This window comes from Mauremys mutica, chromosome 2 (genome assembly GCF_020497125.1).
Source record: "Mauremys mutica isolate MM-2020 ecotype Southern chromosome 2, ASM2049712v1, whole genome shotgun sequence".
NCBI lineage: Eukaryota > Metazoa > Chordata > Testudines > Geoemydidae > Mauremys > Mauremys mutica.
Window position 1 is genome coordinate 283252466 of NC_059073.1, and position 21923 is coordinate 283274388.

A 21923-nucleotide genomic window follows, 5' to 3' on the forward strand; every position below is an offset into this window, starting at 1 on the left:
TTCTAGAGGTGATGCTGATAGAGTCTCCTGCTACTGAAAATTTTAATTTTTTCAGGTGCCAGAGAGATTGGTGCAGGTGGCATTGGAACCAAGGCTGGTGCCCTGGTACAATTGACGACTCCGGCACCCCTACAAAGCGTGTGGGTGCTGGTGAGAAGTCTCTGCCAGCACTGGGCTTAGTTCTGCTCAGAGCACGGTGACAAATAATTGGCCCTGCTAGTTTGCCCAGGCTGCTCAGGTCTCAGGGGAAGGGAACTCTTCTGGTTTAGAAAAGTCAGAAGGCCCATGACTCAATTTCTTTGGTCTCTACTGTTCAAAGGAAGAGGATCAGAACCATGAGTTTCTCTTAGACTAGTGCTCAGCTCTGCCCTGCCTCCGTGTAGCTTCAGCGGGAATCTCCCAGATTGTGCCAAATTTGCTGCGAAGGACCAAGTATGTCTGACTGAAAGGGGTTGCAGTCCCTTTCTTGATACCAGCAGTGAACCTTCACCTTCCAGTCCCTTTTTACCACTACAGAACACTGTGGTTTACCCTGGAACGAATGTCTGGAGAATTTCTAGAGTAGCCTTCATAAATGCCAATTAGCTCAAGCTAGTTAACAAAATCAATTAGCTAGAGGTAAAAACGCTATCATGGACATACCCATAGGCCTGGTCTTCACTAGAAAAAGACAAGTGAGTTTTTAGTTAACCCATGGTTTTAGCTAACAGGTGGTAACTAAACACCAGGTTAAGGCAAGATAGCCTGTAATTTTAACATGTAAATTTTAAGATGTAATTTTAGCAGGTCAAGGTAAACCTGGCTCCACCCCCCCAGTCTTTTACATCAACCTACTCCATATTAAAACTACAAACTGCCTGGTTTCCACTAGGATTTTGCCTTGTGTTACCACATTTGCGAACATCAGTTAAGAATGCACCTTTTTTTTCCCTAGTGAGGCTGTACTCATATTAACACAAGGGTGTTATGAAGGCTAGTTAATATTTATACACTCTTCAAAGGACCTGCCATTATCTGCAAAGGCTTATCTAATTCTGGACTGTTTTAAGAAAGGTAAGAGATACTGGTAGCTTTCGCTCACAAACCTTTTGACTGGAACGAGTTAACACATTTCAGCAAACACTTGTACTGAAATAGCCAGGAAAAAAAGGCAGGGGCACTACCATATTCAAACAAAATTGTTTTATTGAGAGTGTAAATGGAAATTTCTTCATATTGCTTTGATGAAATGACAGACAGCAGCTGTAGACAAATATGCTTTTTTTTTTTTTTAAACAAATGAAAATGGATAAGGTAAAAATAAAGCTTTTTTTACTTGTACCTTTAAGCAACATAATCACAATATATACACACAAAGAAAGCTAAAATAAAGCTATGTTGAAACCAAAGCGTTTCAATCAATACATTAGATAATTACAGCTTGTGTCAATAAATACCCAGTTTTTAAACTGTTTAACAGGCAACTTTTTACACAGATACAGAGAGGGGAAAATATATATATTTACAGTTCAGTGCCCTGAAGAAGGGGAAAAAAAGAACCATTTTTTTTTGGCACCAACACAAATAAAATGAATAAATTATAGAAAAAAAATCCATGAAGGCAGGAATCTTCATCCCCATCGTTCACTTTTAAAATGATAGATATGCAGAGAAACCTAGGAATGTTCTAAAACAGAATCTTACATTAGTGCCAATAAATACAGAATGGTACCGGACACTTTTTGTCAGTATTTTTGATGCCGTCTGAAGAATAGAAACTACCACCAGTTAGATAACTGAATGGGATTTTCAGAACAACAAAGAAAAATTCTTGAAATCCTCCATCTGCCAGTAGTTCACCTACAATGGCCCTCCTGCATGGCAGCCAAGTCCCATCCAGCAACTCTTGCTAGGTGAGACTTGTATGCAAGTGTACCATTGCTCTGCACAGCACGGTGCAGGGTCCTCAGTGAGGGTTCCAGTGTGGAAGGAATGCTGGGGGCTCAGTCAGGGTAGCTGGGGCTCCAGGAGCGAAGATGCAGGCTGTCCCAGAGAGGCCAGTGGAGTCTGATGAAGTTAAATCAGACAGCACCAACGGACTCCTGAGCAATGCAACCTGCAGCTATACAGAAACCCAGCTATTAGTCACAGCTGCAAAGGGTCACAGTTCAATTTGTGTTGTTGTAATATGTCCATTTAAAAGTTGACCAGCTCAGGACAAGCGAAGATCTACAATGGACAAAATAGCTCTCCTGGTATGTGAGAATTTCCTAATTGCTCGTAGCTGTGAACAGCTTGCCCTGCCAATTAGAATACCAAATAATCATTTATTAACTAGCAGGTACAAACCATTGTAATCGCTACAGTCAGCTAGATTTATAGTTCAGCCAATGGAAGTGTTTTGCCTCAGCTTTTCATAAGGGTTTTTGTTTTAGCCTAAAATCAGTCAAACTGACACCATCTTTTCTTGCTTGGGAGTCTGCCTATGCTAGCCTAGTCAGCAAAGCAGACACCACGGGGTTACATTCAGAGTATGGGGTCGCTACATGCACCACTTTTGTTTCAAACAGCTAGAGCTGGACATTGAACTCAATGTACACCAGGCTTTAAAAAGAACAAAATGTATTCCCTAGCCCCCATTTGGCTATTGCTCAAGTACAGGTATCACTGTATCACATACAAGAATTTAATCTTTTAAACCTATTTTTAAAGCTGGTAGATTTATACCATGATACCGGGATATACAAACTAGACCAACACACATGAGTACTGTTGGCACAGGCACTTAGTGTACTGCTAAAATACAGATTATGTCCAATTATATGTAATGGCCGGTGACCTGTTTTCAGACTGATTTAAACACACGTGCCTAAGAAGGCCTCTGATACCCTTTAAAATGATACTATTTGATTTCTTATTTATTTTTTTTTAAAAGATGCTCCAAATTATTCAGCTTTACTTTTTTATTTTAGGTTTTTCTAAAACGTATAAAAGCAATAAATAGTCCAATATCTTCATTTTCATCTAATTGACTTGCATCACTTTATCTATAAAATGCATATAAATAGTCTGGCCCACTATGTTTTATAATGGTTAGACCCTTTACACTTCAGTGTACTAAGGAGCACTTAAATCAGGAGCATGAGCAGTGTTGCTATCGTCTGCTTTGCTCTCAAAGTTCTACAGGCTGGAAAGGTCCTCCTCATTACATCTGCTGCTGCTAATGGTTCCTCTGCATATTCAGGCACCATAATAGATCATTATCGATCTCATGGCCAAATCCTTAGGCAATTAAATAAAATTATAAAATAATTTATGAAAAAAGTTTTTTTAAATATAGTTAGTTCATATTATTTCTTGACAAGTTTAGGGGGGTTGTTTTCCATAGCAGAATTATGGACCTCACACAACATTGTATAATTCCATCCATGAAAGGATTTTTAGCTACCAAGAGGATGTTTTTAATTATGAAAAAACCCCAACCCCCCCCTCCCCCAACTTCACCTGGCTTAGGCTCTTTTAGAAATGTTATGCAAAGACGGAAAAGGTATCTGATCATCTCTAAAGTTAATACCTTTCCGCCTCTTTTAAAAAACAGTGTTGTCGTCTTTAGGATCTGTGCTGCTAAAGACTTTTATTACACTTCCAGGTCATTAATAAACCACAGTGCTATTCATGTATTAAAAGGTAAAAAATAAATAAATACAGATATATTATGTAAAAAATATGATTGTACACATAATACATCTGAGGTATTACCAATTTAAATAAGGTTTCATGCTAGTTCAAGCTTCGGTGGCTATTTAAATTCTGGAATTTGCAATAAATAGGTGAAAATGATTATGGATCTAGTGTATGGATCTTTTCTGTAAACTTCTTCAGATTTAAACGTAAGAGCATGGCAGGCTCACTCTTATGCAAATCATTTTTCACAATAAATATGGATTCAAAAGTTGTTTTAAAAAGTTTCTGCAACACTGAATAGTTTCTAGAAGGGGCTGTTGTGTATGACTGGCAATGTTAACAAGGAGTATTTCTTAATAGGTCTTTTTATACAAAACACAGGTAAATTCGTACTTGAAAGTCTTCTATTTTTTCCAAATTATGAAAGTTTATAAATTTTGCACAAACAGCAAGGGAACTGATTGTAGCTGCAGTATTTCAAAGTGTCCATGTTCTATAAAGACAAAAAATAATTTGTCTGCTTAGAAAGCTTTTTGTAGTATTTTCTCCTTCAGTGAAAGTTTGCTCAGTACTTCAGTTTTAATTTCAGTTTTCCTTCTTTTTTTTAAACTTTCACTGTTTCCATTAGTGATGACTTAATGGCATCTTCTAAAAGCTGATTGTCTGTGAAAGGGACTGGGGTTTCTGGGACAGATTCAGACAAGCCAATTAGAGATTCCAGGAAACAGGTGCTCTGGTCTCCTGCCTGGGGAAAGCCAGGAAAATTAGGCAATTGAAACTGCAATGCTGAAAAGTTATCAAGGTTCTCATATTCCTTTAACGAGTTATAAAGAGGTCCCAAGTTGTAGTCGGAAAATGACTGAAAAAGATCCAAGGAGTCAGAGGAAAGGCTGAGATCTGTGTAGCTCTTTGAGCACTGCTCTGCAGAGGATGACATGCAGCAAGAAAGCCCATCACAGTGTGTATCAGCAGTTTCGTCTAGAAAACAACCAGCATCCTGATTGGCATTTTCATCCAGGCATTCGGAGATGTTTGACAAATGGCCAGAGTACTTTCCAGTGCTGAGTTTTTCAGCAGTTGTACCACACTGGTCTTCAATGTTAGCACTAAAGAAGTCAGCTGGATGGAAACAGCTCAAGTTGTCTTGGCAATTATTACTGTTGTCTTCGATGTCGGAATCATTGAAGTGGAGTATTCTTGCCAGGCCGTCGTCATCAATATCAGACTGAGACTTATCTGACGGGACACTCTCGTACTGTTCTTCTGAATCCTCGCTCTGAATGGATGAAATCGAAGAGTCTGTCATATCACTACTACAGCTATTCTCCCCAACAGTCTCCAGGTCCATGTTGAACTGAAAGGCTGGAGTCAGCGGGACAGCTCTTTCCTCAAACACGTTTTTCCCTGCCGAACAGCCAAACTGATGGAGCCTGTCCCGGAATGATGATTCGGGTTCTACATTCCTTTCGCTGCTCTGCTGGTTCTTTTCCAGTTCCAGTTTCATGATGGTGTGGATAAAGTGAGTTTGCACTCTAGCCTGGTTGAATTCTATTCTCCCTTCTGTATTTCCACAGCCATCTTTTGTGCAGCCACAAGGGAACGAAGTGTGATCCATCTGCCAGGAAGCAAAGACGACAACAGTGTTAGACCTGGGAGATTCTACCTCTGCCTAGGTGCTATAAGGCACAGGGCCCGTAAACCCCAGCATAACGTGAAAGAAAGTGACTGAAAACTATGAGGAAACCCCTAAACTACAGCATAGCAAGATCTATGTAGCAGAAACAGCCTCTTTTCAGTGATTCTGAGAAACCATCTTCATAACAGGGCATACCAGGTAGCAGGTAAAAACAAACACTCTTTAGAAGAAGGATAGGTCTCAGTACAACTTAAGACCAAAGGAGCTGAAAAGATCTAATGGGTAAAGCATATACCCTTTCAAAGGAAGTGTGTGTGGAAAATGTTGGACAAATAATATAAATAGCTATGTATTGATTATATCATAGGCACATGTAACAAGAGCTATCGGAATAGTCACTGGGGACTGATCCCAGGACCCAAGCTAGTAATAAGCAGAGCTTCTACCATCTGAAGTAAACAAGTAATTGCTGTAACTGGCACCTGCGGTCGATTCACCCTCTGAGGACCAGCCACTAGAGGGGGATGTGTAAAACGCGCTGTACAGTAGGTTGCATACTTTCCACACACTTCTATCCCCACAGCCATGACATATAATGAATTAACATTTCAAAATCCATGGAATGCATCTCGCAGAACGTATTTCAAGAGGCAAGCAGATCCAAGGAAAAACTGAACACAAATTCCTAAACGGAATTACAACGAGAGGTGATACAGGCCAAGTCAGTCTGAAGTTACCTACAGGCAGAAACTTGCAGTTGGCACGCCCAACTCATTTCTTGGGGGTGGGAGTGTTTTAAAAATGGAGGACTCTGAAGATTGGGTGAAGCTACGCATGACATCACATGCTGTAGACTGTCAGCCCGGCTTGACCTCACTTCAGCATTGGGATATAAACTAAGAAAAGCCAGGAAATCCAAAGGGACACGATCGAGCCCTAACATGAGACCCGAACGCGTTGTTTAAGTTTATGGGCATGTGCTTCTGATGCAGCCCTCTGCTCTACCTGCCTGCTCGGTTTTGGCAAGCCAGTGGAACATTAAATATGCATCACTCCTGCTTTAAGTGATCAGTATGGGAGTACAAATTTCCACACGTGGTGGATTTGCAGAAACATGCAGAATAGAAGGGCATCAGGACATGCACATGACTGCAAAGAAATGCAGCACCCAATGGGCATCCCAAGGTGGGGGCTGTCCAACAGAGATCTTAGAACTTTATCTATACTGTTACCCTCATTTTATCTTATGCTCTTGAGAGGCGTAAGAAGGGCCTAGTTTTCTATGCTCAGAAATAGTCACAAAGATATGTACACATATACCATTTTTAAGGCAGGTAGCCAGAGCTCAGCCTGTCAATTTCAACAGGGTTCCTTTGACAGTTACCATTTTTTAAATGCAAGTTAGAATTAGTGCATTTTACAATCTGGCTTTGCAAGCAGGAGAACCTAATCTATACTACTGCGCTTGCTCCTTGCTAGCGAACCTGCTTTTCCTTCTCCTTGCGTCAAGTCTGCAGATGCTGCCAAAAAGCCTAGCTGTGTACATAGTTCCAATCTGTGCAAGGACCCTTCTGATATTAAGTTTCAGCCTCGTCTCAGTCCCAGCCTCGCTCACATATGTCCCTAATGGATGCAAGGTACGACACACAGCCTGGGTGGCATAGCGAGCGGCACGTACCTGACATTTAATGCCTGCTAAGCTACAGCTGCAGGTCTCTGGATCGCAGAACTCCTGGCAGTCACAGCCGCAGTCTTCACGGGACAGGCGGATGCTGTGCAGCTCCCGTTTCTCCTCTCTGTCGATCTTCTTCACCCCCATGGTTTTGAGCAGAGCACGTCTCTTTTTGGCAGGGTAGGGCTGTAGGAAGAAGCCGTCCTCCAGCTCCACATTGCTCACATCCACGTCATCGTCGGATATGTCCTCAGTAGTGAGCTGGCTGGCCTCCTCAGACTCCGCCGTGCCGTTCACGGTCAGCTGTGCCCAAAGAACAGGAACACAGAGTCAGTGCACCACATACACTAAAGAAATGCATCTCAATCTAGCCAATAGGCCGCTGTACCAACAAACGCACACTTAGAACTAAGCCACAACTACATCCCTCCTCCCCTCCCCCGCTATTACTGCACCGTGGCCTTTCCAAAATGGGTGTCTGCCGTGTGCCTGGGGTAGAGGTGAAGAGACGGCTGTGGGAAGAATCAGAGAATAGTGACCTAAAACTGGTGACCATTAAGACCCAGAGGGGCAGAAACTAAAGGGAGGGAGGTGACAGGTCTAGTCCTGCTTCCGAAATGCAGCAGCTTCTTGGGTGGTGAGGCAGACACCTGGTAAACTGCTCAAGTAGGAAGAGGAACATTTTGGCCAAGGACACCAGGGCAAATCTTTACTCTTCTCAAGGGAGACGTGAGAGGGCCACTGAACACACAGGAACAAGGTCTCCTCTAAAGACTTGATAAATTATATTAAATTAATGGAATTCAGTTTCTTTACTTTTGGAGAACAGAAGAGCTGAGCTGCTCATATCTGCATTTGAACACATGCTTCTAGATAATCTGGCTATGTCAAAACTGATACTTAGACCTCCGAGAGGCACCTAATGGTAAAGTGGCCATAAACTAATCATAAGTAAGGCTGCGGTTTAGTCACGGAGGTCACCAATTCTGTGACTTCCAAAGACCTCTGTGACTTCAGCCAGCCCTGGCTGGGAGCTGCAGGGTCCCCTGCTACCAGTGGTGGCAGGTGGCCTCCCGCAGCTCCCGACCACCACGAGTGAAAGGGGGGACACCCGCTGCTCTTCACAGCCCCAGGTGGCCCGGAGACCACTGCAGCTCTCTGCTTGGGGAGGAGCAGGAGGGACCCCCCAGAGCTTCCGAGTTCGGAGCCCCCAGCGGAGGGGGACCCTGGAGCTCCCAGCCCATCCGCAGCTGCTCAGGCTCCTCATTTTATCATGGATATTTTTAGGAACAGTCAGGGACGGGTCACAGCTTCCGTAAATTTTTCATTATTGCCTGTGACCCATCCGTGACTTTTACTAAAAATATCCTTGACAAAATCTTTGCCTTAGTAATAAGGACTTGCACCAGCTAATGATAAATGATGCCACATGTTATTACTCACCTTCCATTTCAATGCCTCCAGCTTCTCCTCTTTTAACCGCTCCTTGAGTTTCTCCCGCCGAACATTCTCTTGTTCCTTTGAAAATTCTGCCAGTGTAAACTGCCTGGACGAACTGTGCTTGCTCATCATCCCCAGGGTACAGCCACCCCGGCTAGGCACGCTGGTGAACCCCTGGCAGCGTGGAAAGTAAAACACAGTGACCTGGTCGAACTCCACATTGTTCTTCTTTAACCGCTTGGTTTTCTTCAGGATGGATGTAGCTAGAAAGACAGAAATGAAAAAAAGGCACATGACATTCCTCTCCTATGAACAGATGTACATTAATGTTAACAGCTGCAAAACAGTGTACGACTACATAAATCAACAAGTTAGTATTAGGCCAGTATCTCAGCAGACAGATCCTAAAGTGCAATATGCAAACACATTTCAAGGCAGGTGAAGGTGGTGCAAGAAATCATAGCCAATATATTTCTGCTAGCAAAGAACATTAAGAAGCAACTGCTTTTCTCCTCCTCACATTGATTTCCTCAAGGGCATTGACATTTTCTTCAAGTATAGCAGAGCATAAAAAGTAAGTGAGAGTGAGAGTGAGAGAGAGAGAGAGAGAGAGAGAGAGATTTTAAACACCTCAGTGTCCTCTCTATATGCTGTTAGCATCACAGCTTTTAGGGTACTTCACATTTACTCCTCAGATTCTCTTTTGCAAACCCGCAAATAGTTTGCTTACTGGAGCTTATATGGGAGAGCAGACAATTACCAACAGCTGCTTTTATGGTACTTCCTTTTGCAGCCACTGGGAGGAACTATGAATCTGTAGTTTATTCTCAGGAGACTAATTTGAGAGCAGCTGCAAAGATGTTAATCTTTATACAGGTGATCCCAATATAAACATTGGCAACACAACACTGTGGTTTACCTTAAACTGCTATAGCATGCTTTATGTATTTAGAAAGTTTAAAATTATAATCTCTCCAGAGATACCTCGTTTTACATTGTCTAGTGTGAATATAAATTTATAACAGATCGGATTTACTAGTCTACAGGAGTAATTCCAGAATCACTCTGTTGCCCTGCACCTATCAGGACATGTAAAATGGAATGCAAAATTGTGGCAATATTGGTTTAAGGAACTACTTTTCCTGCAATATGAACATGTTAGGAAGAAGAGGCAGCAAAAGACTAAATTAGCTTGTTTCTCCACAATCTCTGCTAGATTCTCATAGAAGGTGGATGAAGTCCTAGTCAGCAAAGAGATAATCAAATTTTAGAGCCCAAACCATTGACAATTATATAAACAAACCTCACATGGCAGGCGGAAAGTCTCCAGTTACTGGGGGGACATCTCTTCGCAATGGCAATGGCCTCCCATCTCACCCTCTCAGCTAAAACAGCAATTTAAAAACTTGCCTTGTCTGTATATGAAAAGTTGCGCCAGAACTTATTCTACATCTTTCCAACTATACCGGTACAATGCCCTAGTGCAGACACACTTAAACTGGGGTAACCCTTGTTTACACTGGTTTAGCTTAAATCAGTAGTTTACTGAACCCTACTGTGCTAGGCACTGTATACACACAGAGTAAAACAATAAATGTCCTGAAGGAGCTTGGAATCTAACTACACAAGACAGAAGAATTATCCCCATTTTACAGATGGGAAACTGAGGCTGCAAAGAGATCCAGTGACTTGATCTTGCAAAGGGAATCATTGGCAGACTGTTCTGAACTCTGATCTCTGGATCCCAAAGCTAGGCCTGAACCATCTCCTTCCTCCCCTGACCAGAACTACTATGTATATGGAATTGGAATGGCCAGCTATAAACTCAAAGGGTGTTTGCAGAAGTGGGGTGGGATCAGGTACCCCTGAAGCTTAGAGAAATGCAGAACTGGAGTTAGTCATGCCCACTTTTAACAGTAAGCCTCATTTACCAACAGATAAACAAACATTTCTTAGTTTAGTCTAAAGGAGCATTGGTGCAGCTATGTTAGCAGCTTCTGCTAAACACATCAGCAAAGCTTTCAAGCTCTCACACTGGTCACTGTCATCATTTTAATGACATCTTCTCACTCGGTACAGCATTATTGTGTAGTCTTGGCTTAACCATTTAAAAATATTTATTCTTTACCAGAACACCCCACCCACAAAAAATAAAATTAATATAATTATACTTTGCTTCCCCTTCCCCCCCCCAAAAAAAAATTATTCTCATTCCTGACACTTTTTAATCAAGCCAGAGCATACAGAAAGTCCATTGTTATTTCACAAAACCCAGAGGACAAAAAAGAATGAGACTCTTTATTATTACAAGACTTCTAATGCCTTTCCAGACCAGCGCATGTTTGTGTATGTCTGCTAAGTGGACCTTAACTGCAAGATATTCGCAGGGCTCAAGTATAATTTACTTGGTAAAGCTATTTCCCTTAGCTGAAGATTATGCGCATTATAATTTTTGGATGACAAGTGAGGGAAGTTCTTATGTGTTTCCCCAAAGCAACCCAAACTGGTAGTAGCTGCTAGGAAAACAAACTAGCATTTGTCTGCACCAGCAACGTGTCAGATGTGTCGAGTTATTTGGCAAGTTCTCCAGTTTGCTTACGAAACCATTCTGAAGTGGTTTGTATTAACTAAGTAAGCCATTGGTTAATCACTTATCCGCTGCCTTTTTTTTTTTTTTAAATGGGCACCTACAACTAACATTTAGGCCCATTTAGATACCTGAAGGTAGATTTAGGTACTTAACTTCAGGCTCCTATCTTTGCAAATGAGGACCTCTATGCAAATTCATAGAGGCCCTAATTGTTCTAAAATACAGGAGTAAACAGTTGCGGAAAACTAGCCTTAAAATGCAGGCTAAGTAAATGGACCATATTTATAAAATTATATGCACTAGACTTCAAAGACTCATTCCATAGTTCACAATGAATAAATCAGTGTCTGCCAAGATCTTGGGAGTGACTGTAATAACTATCCACAGTGATAGTGCCATGTTTTAAAAATCTGTTTGCAAAGTCTTTGCATATATGTAGACTCCATGAGAATACATATACCGTCGTGGGATACTTACGAGTGAAACTGGAGGGTAAGGCAGTGCTGGGCTTGCTGTCTCCCCGGGAGTTTTCTTCGTCTGTTTCCCAACCTGACGAGGCCGAAGAAGAGGAGAAAGGGGAGCAGGAGGAAGAGGAGCAGTAGGTGGCATCATCCTCCAGTTCATCATACTTCCTTTTCAATACTCCACTCATGGTTATTCGGTATTTTTCATATAACTGAAAAATAAAGGAGAAAAATAAAGCATGGGTGACAATGGATGTTCTTCACAAGGGGTGAAATTCGCTCCTGCGCAGGGAGCCAACACAAATACCAAGTACCACTTAAGCCTTATTTTGAGGGCTTGACTGGCATTTCAGTGGCTTCTGTGCCAGCTCTCTGCACATGGCTAAGATTTACCCCTATGCACCTAAAGATCAGAGGGGAAGATGTTTAGGCCACCTACCTATAAGTCACATATTTGCTACCTCACATTTGCAGGGCTGTTCCCTCACAACCTTGATAGGTGGTGGAGCCCACCATGATTTCAGTTCCTACATCCATGAAAGCTGTCCCCTGATTTCCACCATGATACAAACGGTTACTGCTTAAATTGCTATGTTTTTTGAACACATCCAAGCCTCTCTCCTAGGTTAACACACACTCTCTCTCTCTCTCTCTCATTCATTCCATCAACAGAAATGTTAATAAACAATAAGTATTACATTTTGTACAGTAAATCTTTTATGTTAACTCCTAAGCCAAATCACTTACTAGGAAGTTACAGCTCTAGCTTCTTGCTAATTACAAAAAAAAGCCAGTTTGTTGAGAACAATCCCTTGCCATGATTTACTTGCTTCAGTCCCCCGGGGGCTTATTAAATGAAGCACTGAAATACAAATATATCAAATGCAAGAAACAACCCTTCCTCTGTTTCTTTCAGATTCAGTCCACTGTTCACTAAACCATGTGTTTATTTTGTGTTATATATCACACACAGTACCAATTAAAAGCAATAGAGCTAATTAAAAACAAAGTAATTCTGTACTTCAACAAAATTTAGAAATCCAGAAATTTCCTTTTCCAACTTTCAACCCACCAAACAACTTCACATTTAATCCTTTAGCATCTTTGGAATAATAATTTCCTAGAACAAAAAGACACTACACTTTGCATACAATATACTAACTGAATCATATCACTTACTCTACAGCTCAGAATGCACTGAGTCAGAACACTCTTGGGGAGAATTCTGTTTGGACCAAAGACCTTTTCTCCCTATAAAACCCTACATACAACAACCTGGATGCCTCTCTATTTTGATAGAAATCACCACTGGTCTATTTAGGTTTGAAGTGGGTGAGCACGTAACCAGACATCACGACAAGATTATTACTGGAAGAATGACTCACTATGATTCAAACCAGTGCATTTGTATATTTATCAGCAACAAACATGTGAGGCTACAAATCATGACATCCCAGAGCTAGAGTTCAGAAACTTCCTTTGGCAAGGAAATAGGTGCAGTTTATGAGAATCACCCACTCTTACTGACGGAGGGATGATACAGTGGGGCTCCAGTCACTTGGCATGGCACAAGAACGGCTGCTTCTTAGTAAGCAATTTTAGCAGCCTATGAAACTAAGAGGCTATTATCAGAAAGTGTCGCTGAATGATAAGAATGGAACTCGATCCAAAGTCCACACAGCCAAACACAGCTGACATGGGAAGCAAGACAAGCAGAAGGATGCTGCCCCCTTTCTCTTTTCCAGATGCCTTACAAAAAAGGTCGACAATTAAAATATAAAAAGTCACAGTTTAAGAATCGTTAGAAAACATCTAGTGAATGAAGCTTGGCCACGGACACTAACAGTTACCAAGCTGCTTATTACCAAGTTACACAGAACTTCTTGAACTGCATGGAATTCAGGGATCTCACGGGATTGTTCCATTTAACATCCTTAATTCTAAAAAACCCCAAAGGCATCCTTTAACGCGACGCTAACTTAGAACACAAGGATGTGTCAGATATATATTAAAAACAGGCTTGCAATCTTACAAAGCCCAGTGTTATACCTGACTGCCAAAAACTCTCCTCCCCAATCAAGGTGAGACTTTTCTATTAGCACACATGTGTTTGTGACCATAATTGTATACTACCTCTTTCCTTTGCACGTCTAGTCTGTTAATTCTTTAAAAGCTCCTGCCAAGTGTGGGCACACAGCAAAAAAAAAAAAAATGCATATTTCAAAACCTTTTCATGAGGGGATTTTAACATTTCAATGGCATTGCATAAGAATACTTAGCGCATCTATATAGCTCTTTACATCTTCAAAGCTCTATACAAACACTAATTAATTATGTTGACAAACAGCTTTCCATAAGACAATAGTCTCTAAAAGGTTAAAAATTGCCGGCTGTAATGGCCCTTTGGTTATAAGAAAGTTAATCATTTACTACAGCATGGCTTCAAAGGCACTAGGCTATGCAACTTTCTAATCTGAAGCTGGGTTCACTAAAGAGCATTTTTTATATAATATTTTCATACTAGGGAAAAACTAACTGTTTCCCCAGCCTCTTTTTACACCCTTTGTTGACAGCTCTAACATGACAAGGAGACAGAACTAACATTGCAGGTGGTTTAGCCACAGTTGTTTTTTTGGCCTTAATCCAAAACAGATGGGGAGGTGGTGGATTTGGATATCTTCCATCAGTAACACCACATGTACTACCTGACACCTGGCTTAACCCCTTTGCTACTTTCCATTGAGCTCACCAATCCCATTCAGCAAGAACTCCCCAGTGACCACAGGGAAGCTCAGCTGTTAGTATAAATTCTCACTGTACTTATGTGCTTTCTCCCCCATTTTATGAAATGAACACGAACTCGGTAGCTTAAAAAACAACAACCACCCATCTTCTCAGTGTGGGGGTTGAAACAAGCTCTGTGCAGAAGTCTGAGGTTTTATTCAGCTCCATTTTACAAGTCTGTTCCAATGATATCGTTGGAAAATTAGGAATGACTGAGCTAGTACTCAACTACTCCTTCCTCTATTGTTTGTTTGATTTCCCTCCTCCTATTTCAGAGCACTGGGGTGGAGGGGGAAGTAATTTAAAGCAGCCCCAGTCGTGTTAAGGAGTAATCACTCTTCACTCTCTCATGCCTCTATGCTTGTGGACAGCTCATTTGTAAAGCATACATGTGTATACAGCCTGGCAGCTGCTCCTTACGTCACAGTCACCTTCCACCCCAACATGCAGACTTTTGAGCTACATCATTTGCAAGGGATCCCACATTTTAAGCAAACAGGGAGGAAAGTAACCCCTCTCTTTGCTTGTGCCATCTGAGCCGGCCCAGTGGCTACTATGACAGATGTCAAGCAGCAAACACGGGAAACTTTTGGAACAGTCAAGGTTGCACTACAAAAAAGATAAATAAATAGGGAAATAACACAGATCATGTCAAGCTCACTTAAAGCAAAGCCCTCCCTCCCCCCCAATGTAAACTACTGCTTTGGAAGAGTGTTACCTTTGAAATCTGTGCTCACAGACCACCTACACTGAAATCAGCCACAACCATCTTCCAACCCAGCCTGACCAACAGCCAAATTCTGGCCTCTCTTCCATCTCCCTGATTGCTCAGTCACTAATCTGTGCCTCAAGAGAGATATTTGGCAGTTTGGTGGTACCGATAGGCTACCACTGGGCATAAAAGAGAACCAAGACCACAACAGTTTCACTTGCAGGCAAAAAGGTGGCACATTAGAAATATTGAAAGCAAAGGCTACAACAACATACCTGATTGCTTACAAGTTACATTTGTTTTTATTTTGTTTAATGGGCCTGTACATGCACTTCCAAGATGACACTCAAAGTTGGCTGGCCTAAATGGCTGTTGACAGTGGGCTCATTATAAAGTGGGAAAGTATCAATGTGAAAATCAACACTGACCAGAGAAGCACATGAATAAGGCACATACACTGGTCTGTTTATAAAGACACAGCAAATCATGTTACAGATAAACAGATGGCCTTAATGATTGTTGGACTGAAGCACAAAACCATGATCAAGGTAGGTTATAATCCAGGATTACCTAATGCAATGAAGTCCAGTATAAAAGTGCTCACCATGCATAAGGTATTTTCCCCAAGAGTGGGAAGAAGGAAAAAATGCATCACTTCTCTTCATAAGAATGAAGTGAGCTAAACATTTAGAGAAAAAATAACCCACTACAGCATGACAAAGTTATTTCAAATATTTGATTGCACTGTCAATGCATAAGTAGAGATCATGCAAACACAGTTCTTGATCAATGGGGAAAAGCTTTTACTGAAACTGCCCTCCCCCTCCCTTTACCCAAAGCATTTTTCCCTTTTCTGTTTTTGATTTTAAGATGGAACATTTCCCCAGGTAGAGTTTTAAAAACCTTTTCACAAACTACACAGATACAGTGAAGCTGCATCCTCAGTGTCTGGTTGCACCCACCCAAAAAGAAAATCCTACAGAATAGAGTTAAACATTTGAGGCAAAGCCAATTACTTTTCCGTGAGAGCAGAATTCGGCCCAGGGATCTGAACACCGCCTTGAAACTCTGATGTCTCTTAGCCTGTTGAATGATCAGCCAATAAAACCTGAATGCCAATTTATACCCAGTGAGGATATTTTAATTGCAGTAATTCCACAATTAAAATATCTGTATTGGACATAAATATGGTTTTAAGAATAAGCCACCAAAACTACAGAGCAGCTTGAAAAAGGGTCCTATTCTTGCACTCTCAAAGTCTGCAAATACCATATACACTTTTTTTTTATATAACCTGAAATAAAATAATCCCATCTTCCTTTTGGTTGCCAAAAAAGACATTCTGTTCTTGGCTAAGGCTCCTTACTCATCTATTTTACTGAAAACAGCTTTTTGAACAAGTACATAATGCGATGGATGAAACCCGCAGGAATTCCACTAGCACCGCAACTCCCACTATCTTGGGAATACTTTCTAACAAATATTTAGCTCAGATGTGCATTCCTCTCTCTTTTTTTTGAACATCAAACTTAGGGCAGAGGGGGGGATGTCTAGTAGGGGAAGGGGAATTGAAATGGCTAAATCCTATTTCTGGCTCTCAGCAAGTTGCAAGGCAAAGCCCTAGTACACTGGAATGCAAGGAATTAATGTTTTAACTATCCTACTCTTGGACGACATGTAAACAGTAAATATTTCAAGTAATTTAGATTTAAGAAGATTTGGCATTTATTTGGTCAACCAGAGGAAAAGCAACCAAAAACAATAGTGTTCCTTTAGTCTATTTATAACTAACCCCACAAGACATTATGTTTGTGTATGCAAGTTGCTGGTCGTTTTACTGCAGAATATAAACTATTTGCATTTTTACTTCATAGCTGTTATATGCAATTGTATAATTGAATGGTTGCAGGGTAATCAACCAAGTCAAACTACAGAAACTTCTTATACTAATCCAGTTGCTGTAGGTTCTGCATTCACTAGTACCAGGCTGGACATCCATGCTAATAAAGAGCATCAGAAAGGACATCAGCCTGCAGTGACATTTTAAAGTTTGGTTTCATGTCTGAGCAGCCAATGCATGAAGGAATTCAAGATTTGTGCAAAAGTAATTTAAAGTGCAGCTCTACTCTGAAAAGCAACTTCGTAAAAATATTGTCATGGACTTAAACATTTGTTTTTCAGTAACTTTCAGATCAAATCTGTTCCATTTACAAGTAAAAAGATGCCAGCTCTGCAAGCAACCTGGAATCCGAAAGTCTAGGTGGGTTCTTTCTGGCTCATGGATCAATAACAACAAAGAGTCTGCAACTGGAAATTAGTTAGCAATTCTGTTGATCCATGAGTCAGATTAGAATCCAGCGCTGTCCACCAGGGCTATGGTGGGTCTGCACGTCTGACAAGAGCAAATATTAGTTTAAAAACACCACCATGTATTTTAGTTGGGAAGGACACTGAATACACTCACAGAGCAAGTCTGGAGAAAGACAGTGCAATTTTTAGTCTCTCTTTAGACTAGGTGGCACTCATTAACATGCCTCTGTTGACTGCAGGTCAGATGACCTTGGTATCTAGCATTAACAAAAATTGGTGTAGAGCAGAGCTTTTAATTTAACCATCTGAATATCAGATATCTAAAAACAGAGGTGCTTTCACTGAAGCTTCTAGATTACTTAATAATCAGTACTCTCCTGGCATTGATTCACTGAGCATCCATTCATTTAACTATTTTAATTCTCTGGATAGCTGAGTGGTTTCCATAGCATGCTGTTACATGCTCTCGCCTTACAATATCACCAGGTTTGATGTAGGCATTTTGAGGAAGCTACCATAAAAAGAAGCAGCCTAGAAAGGAAAGTGCAAGAAAAAAGGTCTCCTCCCAGTTTCCTGCTCAAGCATGGAGTGAGAAGGGATAACCAGACAGTATTCCAAGAAACACAAGCCTTGCTTTCCAGTTCAAACTAGATCATTTTAACCCAGCTGGGTATGGTTTCATAACCTTACTCTGGGTAAAAATAGACTCTGCCTACCATGCAACAGCAAAAACTGAACTAGTCAGTGCCACAGAATAAAAGCATGAATCAGTTTATAGTGCAAGTTTATTCCTATGCCAAAATATTTTTCATAGGAAGCATTTAAGAACTTTCTCTAACACTTTTCAAAAAGCCAAGCCTGTACTTTCCCCACCAGGCCATTATCTCTTGTTCACAACCGGAAAGGTAAATAAAAACAGCAAAATACATAGGAGATTATCTGATTTGGCTGCTAAGAAATTAAACTTCCAGGTCTCCTTGACAGGGATCTTACTATAATAAATACGAAAATACAGTGTGCACTTTGTCTAGGAAAATCCTCTATTTGATTACCCCTTATGAATAATTCACAACAGGTTTCCATATTTGTCCTCGAGTAGGTACACACTGTACATTACCTTTTCTCCTATGTGTGCACACTTTTCCTGCACTAAATTATTAAAAGGCTTGCCAGCAGCTGTATGGTCTATTAGAGTGAAACACACATCTACCAGATCCTAAAACAAACCTCCCAACCCTGATGGCTTCTCTTAAAATTGCTTAGCAAAAGCTCCAGTTGTAAAATGTTAGATGACTCGTTAGTTCAATGCAACAAATAACTCCACATTTACATTTGTAGATGGCTACAAACATTTTCTGTTGATTCCAACGATTTTTTTTTAATGGGACATTTTACTAGGACATCATTACTTTAGAAAAAAGTTTTCATGCATATCAAGCTTTTTCTAAGACTAGATTGTATAATATGTGTGTGGCATACAATCTAAAGAAAACCTGTTTGGTTTGAGGGGAAAAAAATACACATTCATGAAACTTAACCATTTTAATCCAGGTGTAAACTTGAAGAAAAGTCAGGTTGTTTACTTAATAAATTAAGACAAGAGCCACTGCTCTGGGAAGATGAAACTGATTTGCATACATTTCACAGAAAAAGTCACAGGCTGTGGGGGTAAAAACATCTTCCTGCCTGATGTTTGGACAGCAGGACAATGCAGCTGATCAATTTGTCTCTAAACCAGTAGGTGTTGCTGTGGCAATGGAAAAATACTGTCAGTTCTGCAAATTTGGGTGTTATAACTATCAAGTGTCCCCATTTCTTCAAATATCAACAGAAAATTCAAACTGCAGCCTTTAAACATGGAGAGCATTAGGCTCTTTTTCTCAAGGCAAAACTGAGTGTCACCACCAGAATAAAAAGTTATTCTCTGCATTTACATTTATAGTATGAAACCAGTTTTGATGCATGAGCAGCATTAATATATCCTTAAGGAATGCCATATAATAAATGCCCTGGTTGTTTTTCTCCTGTTGCCACTGGTGTACGAATACTGAAGCTATTTCAGACACCACCTGGGCATCTAGAAAAGAACCTGATTTTAATCGTGAGTCATGGGCAGAAAACTACATCCAAAGGCATCTCCACTAGCTTGCCTACTGGGAAGGGATCTTATGCAGCAGTCTATATGGCAGAGTGGAAAAGCTTCAGTTTCATTTCCTCAGTGGATGAAACAATGTTAGTGTCTTCCCTGCACGCCTGGGACCACGGAAGGAAGAGAAAAGCAGGCATCAAATTCCTTAAAAGCAAAAGAAATCCCCTGCCTTGTTAATTTGCCCAGAGGGAATGTGCATTCCCTTCAGAGGAGATAGCCCAGCATGGAGCCAGAGATCATTATCTCTTCGGACTGGGGGGGGGGGGAAGACCTGGGTTCCTTAATTAACTTCTTTTGAACTGATTTTGTGCCCATCACTCCAGGACATGGGGAGGGGACGGGCCGGTTCTCAATGCAGCCGCTGTGAGCGAGACTCAGCAGCTGGAGGAACAACTTTTGCCAGCTAAATGTTACTGACCACGGCCCTGGGGACACCAGCGCCTTGTACAATCAGGGGCTCGGATTATGGGGCATGACACCCCCCACCCCGGCTGCACCAGTTGCCCGCCGCCATCTCGCACTGTGCTCCCCACCCCGACTGCAAGGGGGCGCTACCCCCCAAGGCATTTCCTCTGCCGCCCCCACGCCAGCCCCCGACACTGGCCTGTGCCCCCCCCCTTTCCCATGCGAGGACCCGAGCCGGCGCCCGCTTTGCGCCCCCTCCTCCCGGCTGCCAGGTCCCGCGTCTCGGCAGCGCCCCCGCCGTGCGCCCAGCTCCTGGGGCGCCCCCACTCCGCTCTCGGGTGCTTGCCCCCGCAGGCTATGTGCGCCCCCCGCCCCCTCCAATCCGGGGCGTCTCGGCTGCGCCCCCTCCTCAGCTCCCCGCCCCCTCCAGTTCGGGGCGTCTCGGCTGCGCCCCCCTCCTCAGCTCCCCGCCCCCTCCAGGCCGGGGCGCCTCGGCTGCGCCCCCCGCCCCCTCCAGTCCGGGGCGCCTCGGCTGCGCCCCCCTCCTCAGCTCCCCGCCCCCTCCAGTCCGGGGCGTCTCGGCTGCGCCCCCCTCCTCACCTCCCCGCCCCCTCCAGGCCGGGGCGCCTCGGCTGCGCCCCCCGCCCCCTCCAGTCCGGGGCGCCTCGGCTGCGCCCCCCTCCTCAGCTCCCCGCCCCCTCCAGTCCGGGGCGCCTCGGCTGCGCCCCCTCCTCAGCTCCCCGCCCCCTCTAGCCCTGGGTGCCCCCCCGCCCGCTCCGGCGCCCCCCTTTCCTCTCCCCAAGAACTGCAGCTGCGCTGGAGCCAGCCCGAGCCCCGGAGACCTTCCCCCTCCCCAAAGTCACCCCGGCCCCCCAGCCCCTCCGGGGCCAGGCACCGGCCCCCCGAGAGAGCAGCAGCCGGAGACACCTACCTGCGCCTGGGTTCCGGGGGCGGCGAGCGATGGAGACGGAGGGGCGCCGAGCAGGCGCCAGCAGCCCCGGCGGATCGGCTCGGCTCCGGGCTCCGCAGCTCGCAGGACGGAGCCTTCGCTCAGCCTCGCATCGTCTAGACGAGCGGCTGCTGCTGTGTCTGGAGCTGCGGAAGGACTGGCTGCGCCTGGCTCGGCTCTGCGCCTCCCTCCTCCTCCGGGCGCAGCAGCGCTGCCCTTTTTCGTCAGTGGAAAACTCCTGGGCGCTGACGCAGGCGGTGACAAGGGAGCCGGAGCCAGAGCCCTGCCTGCCTCCAGCCCACACTCCGCTTCCTGCCCCCTCCCTCGGCGCAGCCCGGGAGCAGAGCGAGTCCTGCCTCCCCTCCAGGAGAGAAATTACAAGGAGCAGGGAAAGGGGAGAGAATGAGTCAGTGTCTGGCTGCTGGGAGAGGCCCCGACTGACATCAAGGGCTCCTGTGTTCAGGGGGACAACATGGTACACACCTAACAACAATCGGGAGGGCGTCAGACTCAGGACTCCTGGGTTCTAGCTCAGATGCCCTTCGTGATTAACTGAGTGACCTTTGACATCATGTCACCTAACAGAGCCTTGGTTTGCCCATATGTGGAGAATTGGATATCCTGATGCTAGGTTCCCTTCTCTGTCGGTCCTTTGATCCTGGGCAGTTGATGGCGGCTCTGTGCCTCAGTTTCCCAATCTGTCATGGGGAGGACAATTATACCTGCCCAGCTTTGTAATAAAGCGTTCCAAGATCTATGTGGCTGAAAAATGCCAAGTGTTACATCAACGAGACCAGTATTACAGAGTGCTTTGGGTGTAGCGTGACCAGAGGTCCCGATTTTATAGTGACAGTCCCGATATTTGGGGATTTTTCTTATATAGGCGCCTATTACCCCCCACTCCCTCCACCCCATCACGATTTTTCACACTTACTATCTGGTCACCCTATTTGGGCGCCACAGGCAAAAGGTGCTATATGGTATTTTACAAGCAATAGATGTACAATATCTATGAAAGGCAGCCACTTGAGGGGTGGAAAGCAGCAGACAACTGGTAGAGAAAAGGAGGGAGGGCATCTTTAGCCAAGGACGCATAGGCAAGAGAAACAGCACTGCTTATGGAGCATGCACTGGAATCTTTACTGTCCT

At 43.3% G+C, this 21923-nt stretch overlaps 1 protein-coding gene across 1 annotated transcript; it reads right to left on the reverse strand.

Moving 5' to 3' along the window:
• Nucleotides 1-1528: 1528 nt before the first annotated feature.
• CSRNP1 (cysteine and serine rich nuclear protein 1) lies at nucleotides 1529-20961 on the reverse strand. The gene is made up of 5 exons (XM_045005964.1): nucleotides 20757-20961; nucleotides 11479-11677; nucleotides 8415-8674; nucleotides 6978-7274; nucleotides 1529-5278 (listed from the first exon to the last, which is right to left on the reverse strand). The coding sequence occupies exons 2-5, from the start codon at nucleotides 11651-11653 to the stop codon at nucleotides 4268-4270; spliced, it is 1743 nt and encodes a 580-aa protein (XP_044861899.1). The 5' UTR covers nucleotides 11654-11677; nucleotides 20757-20961; the 3' UTR covers nucleotides 1529-4267.
• Nucleotides 20962-21923: the final 962 nt, after the last annotated feature.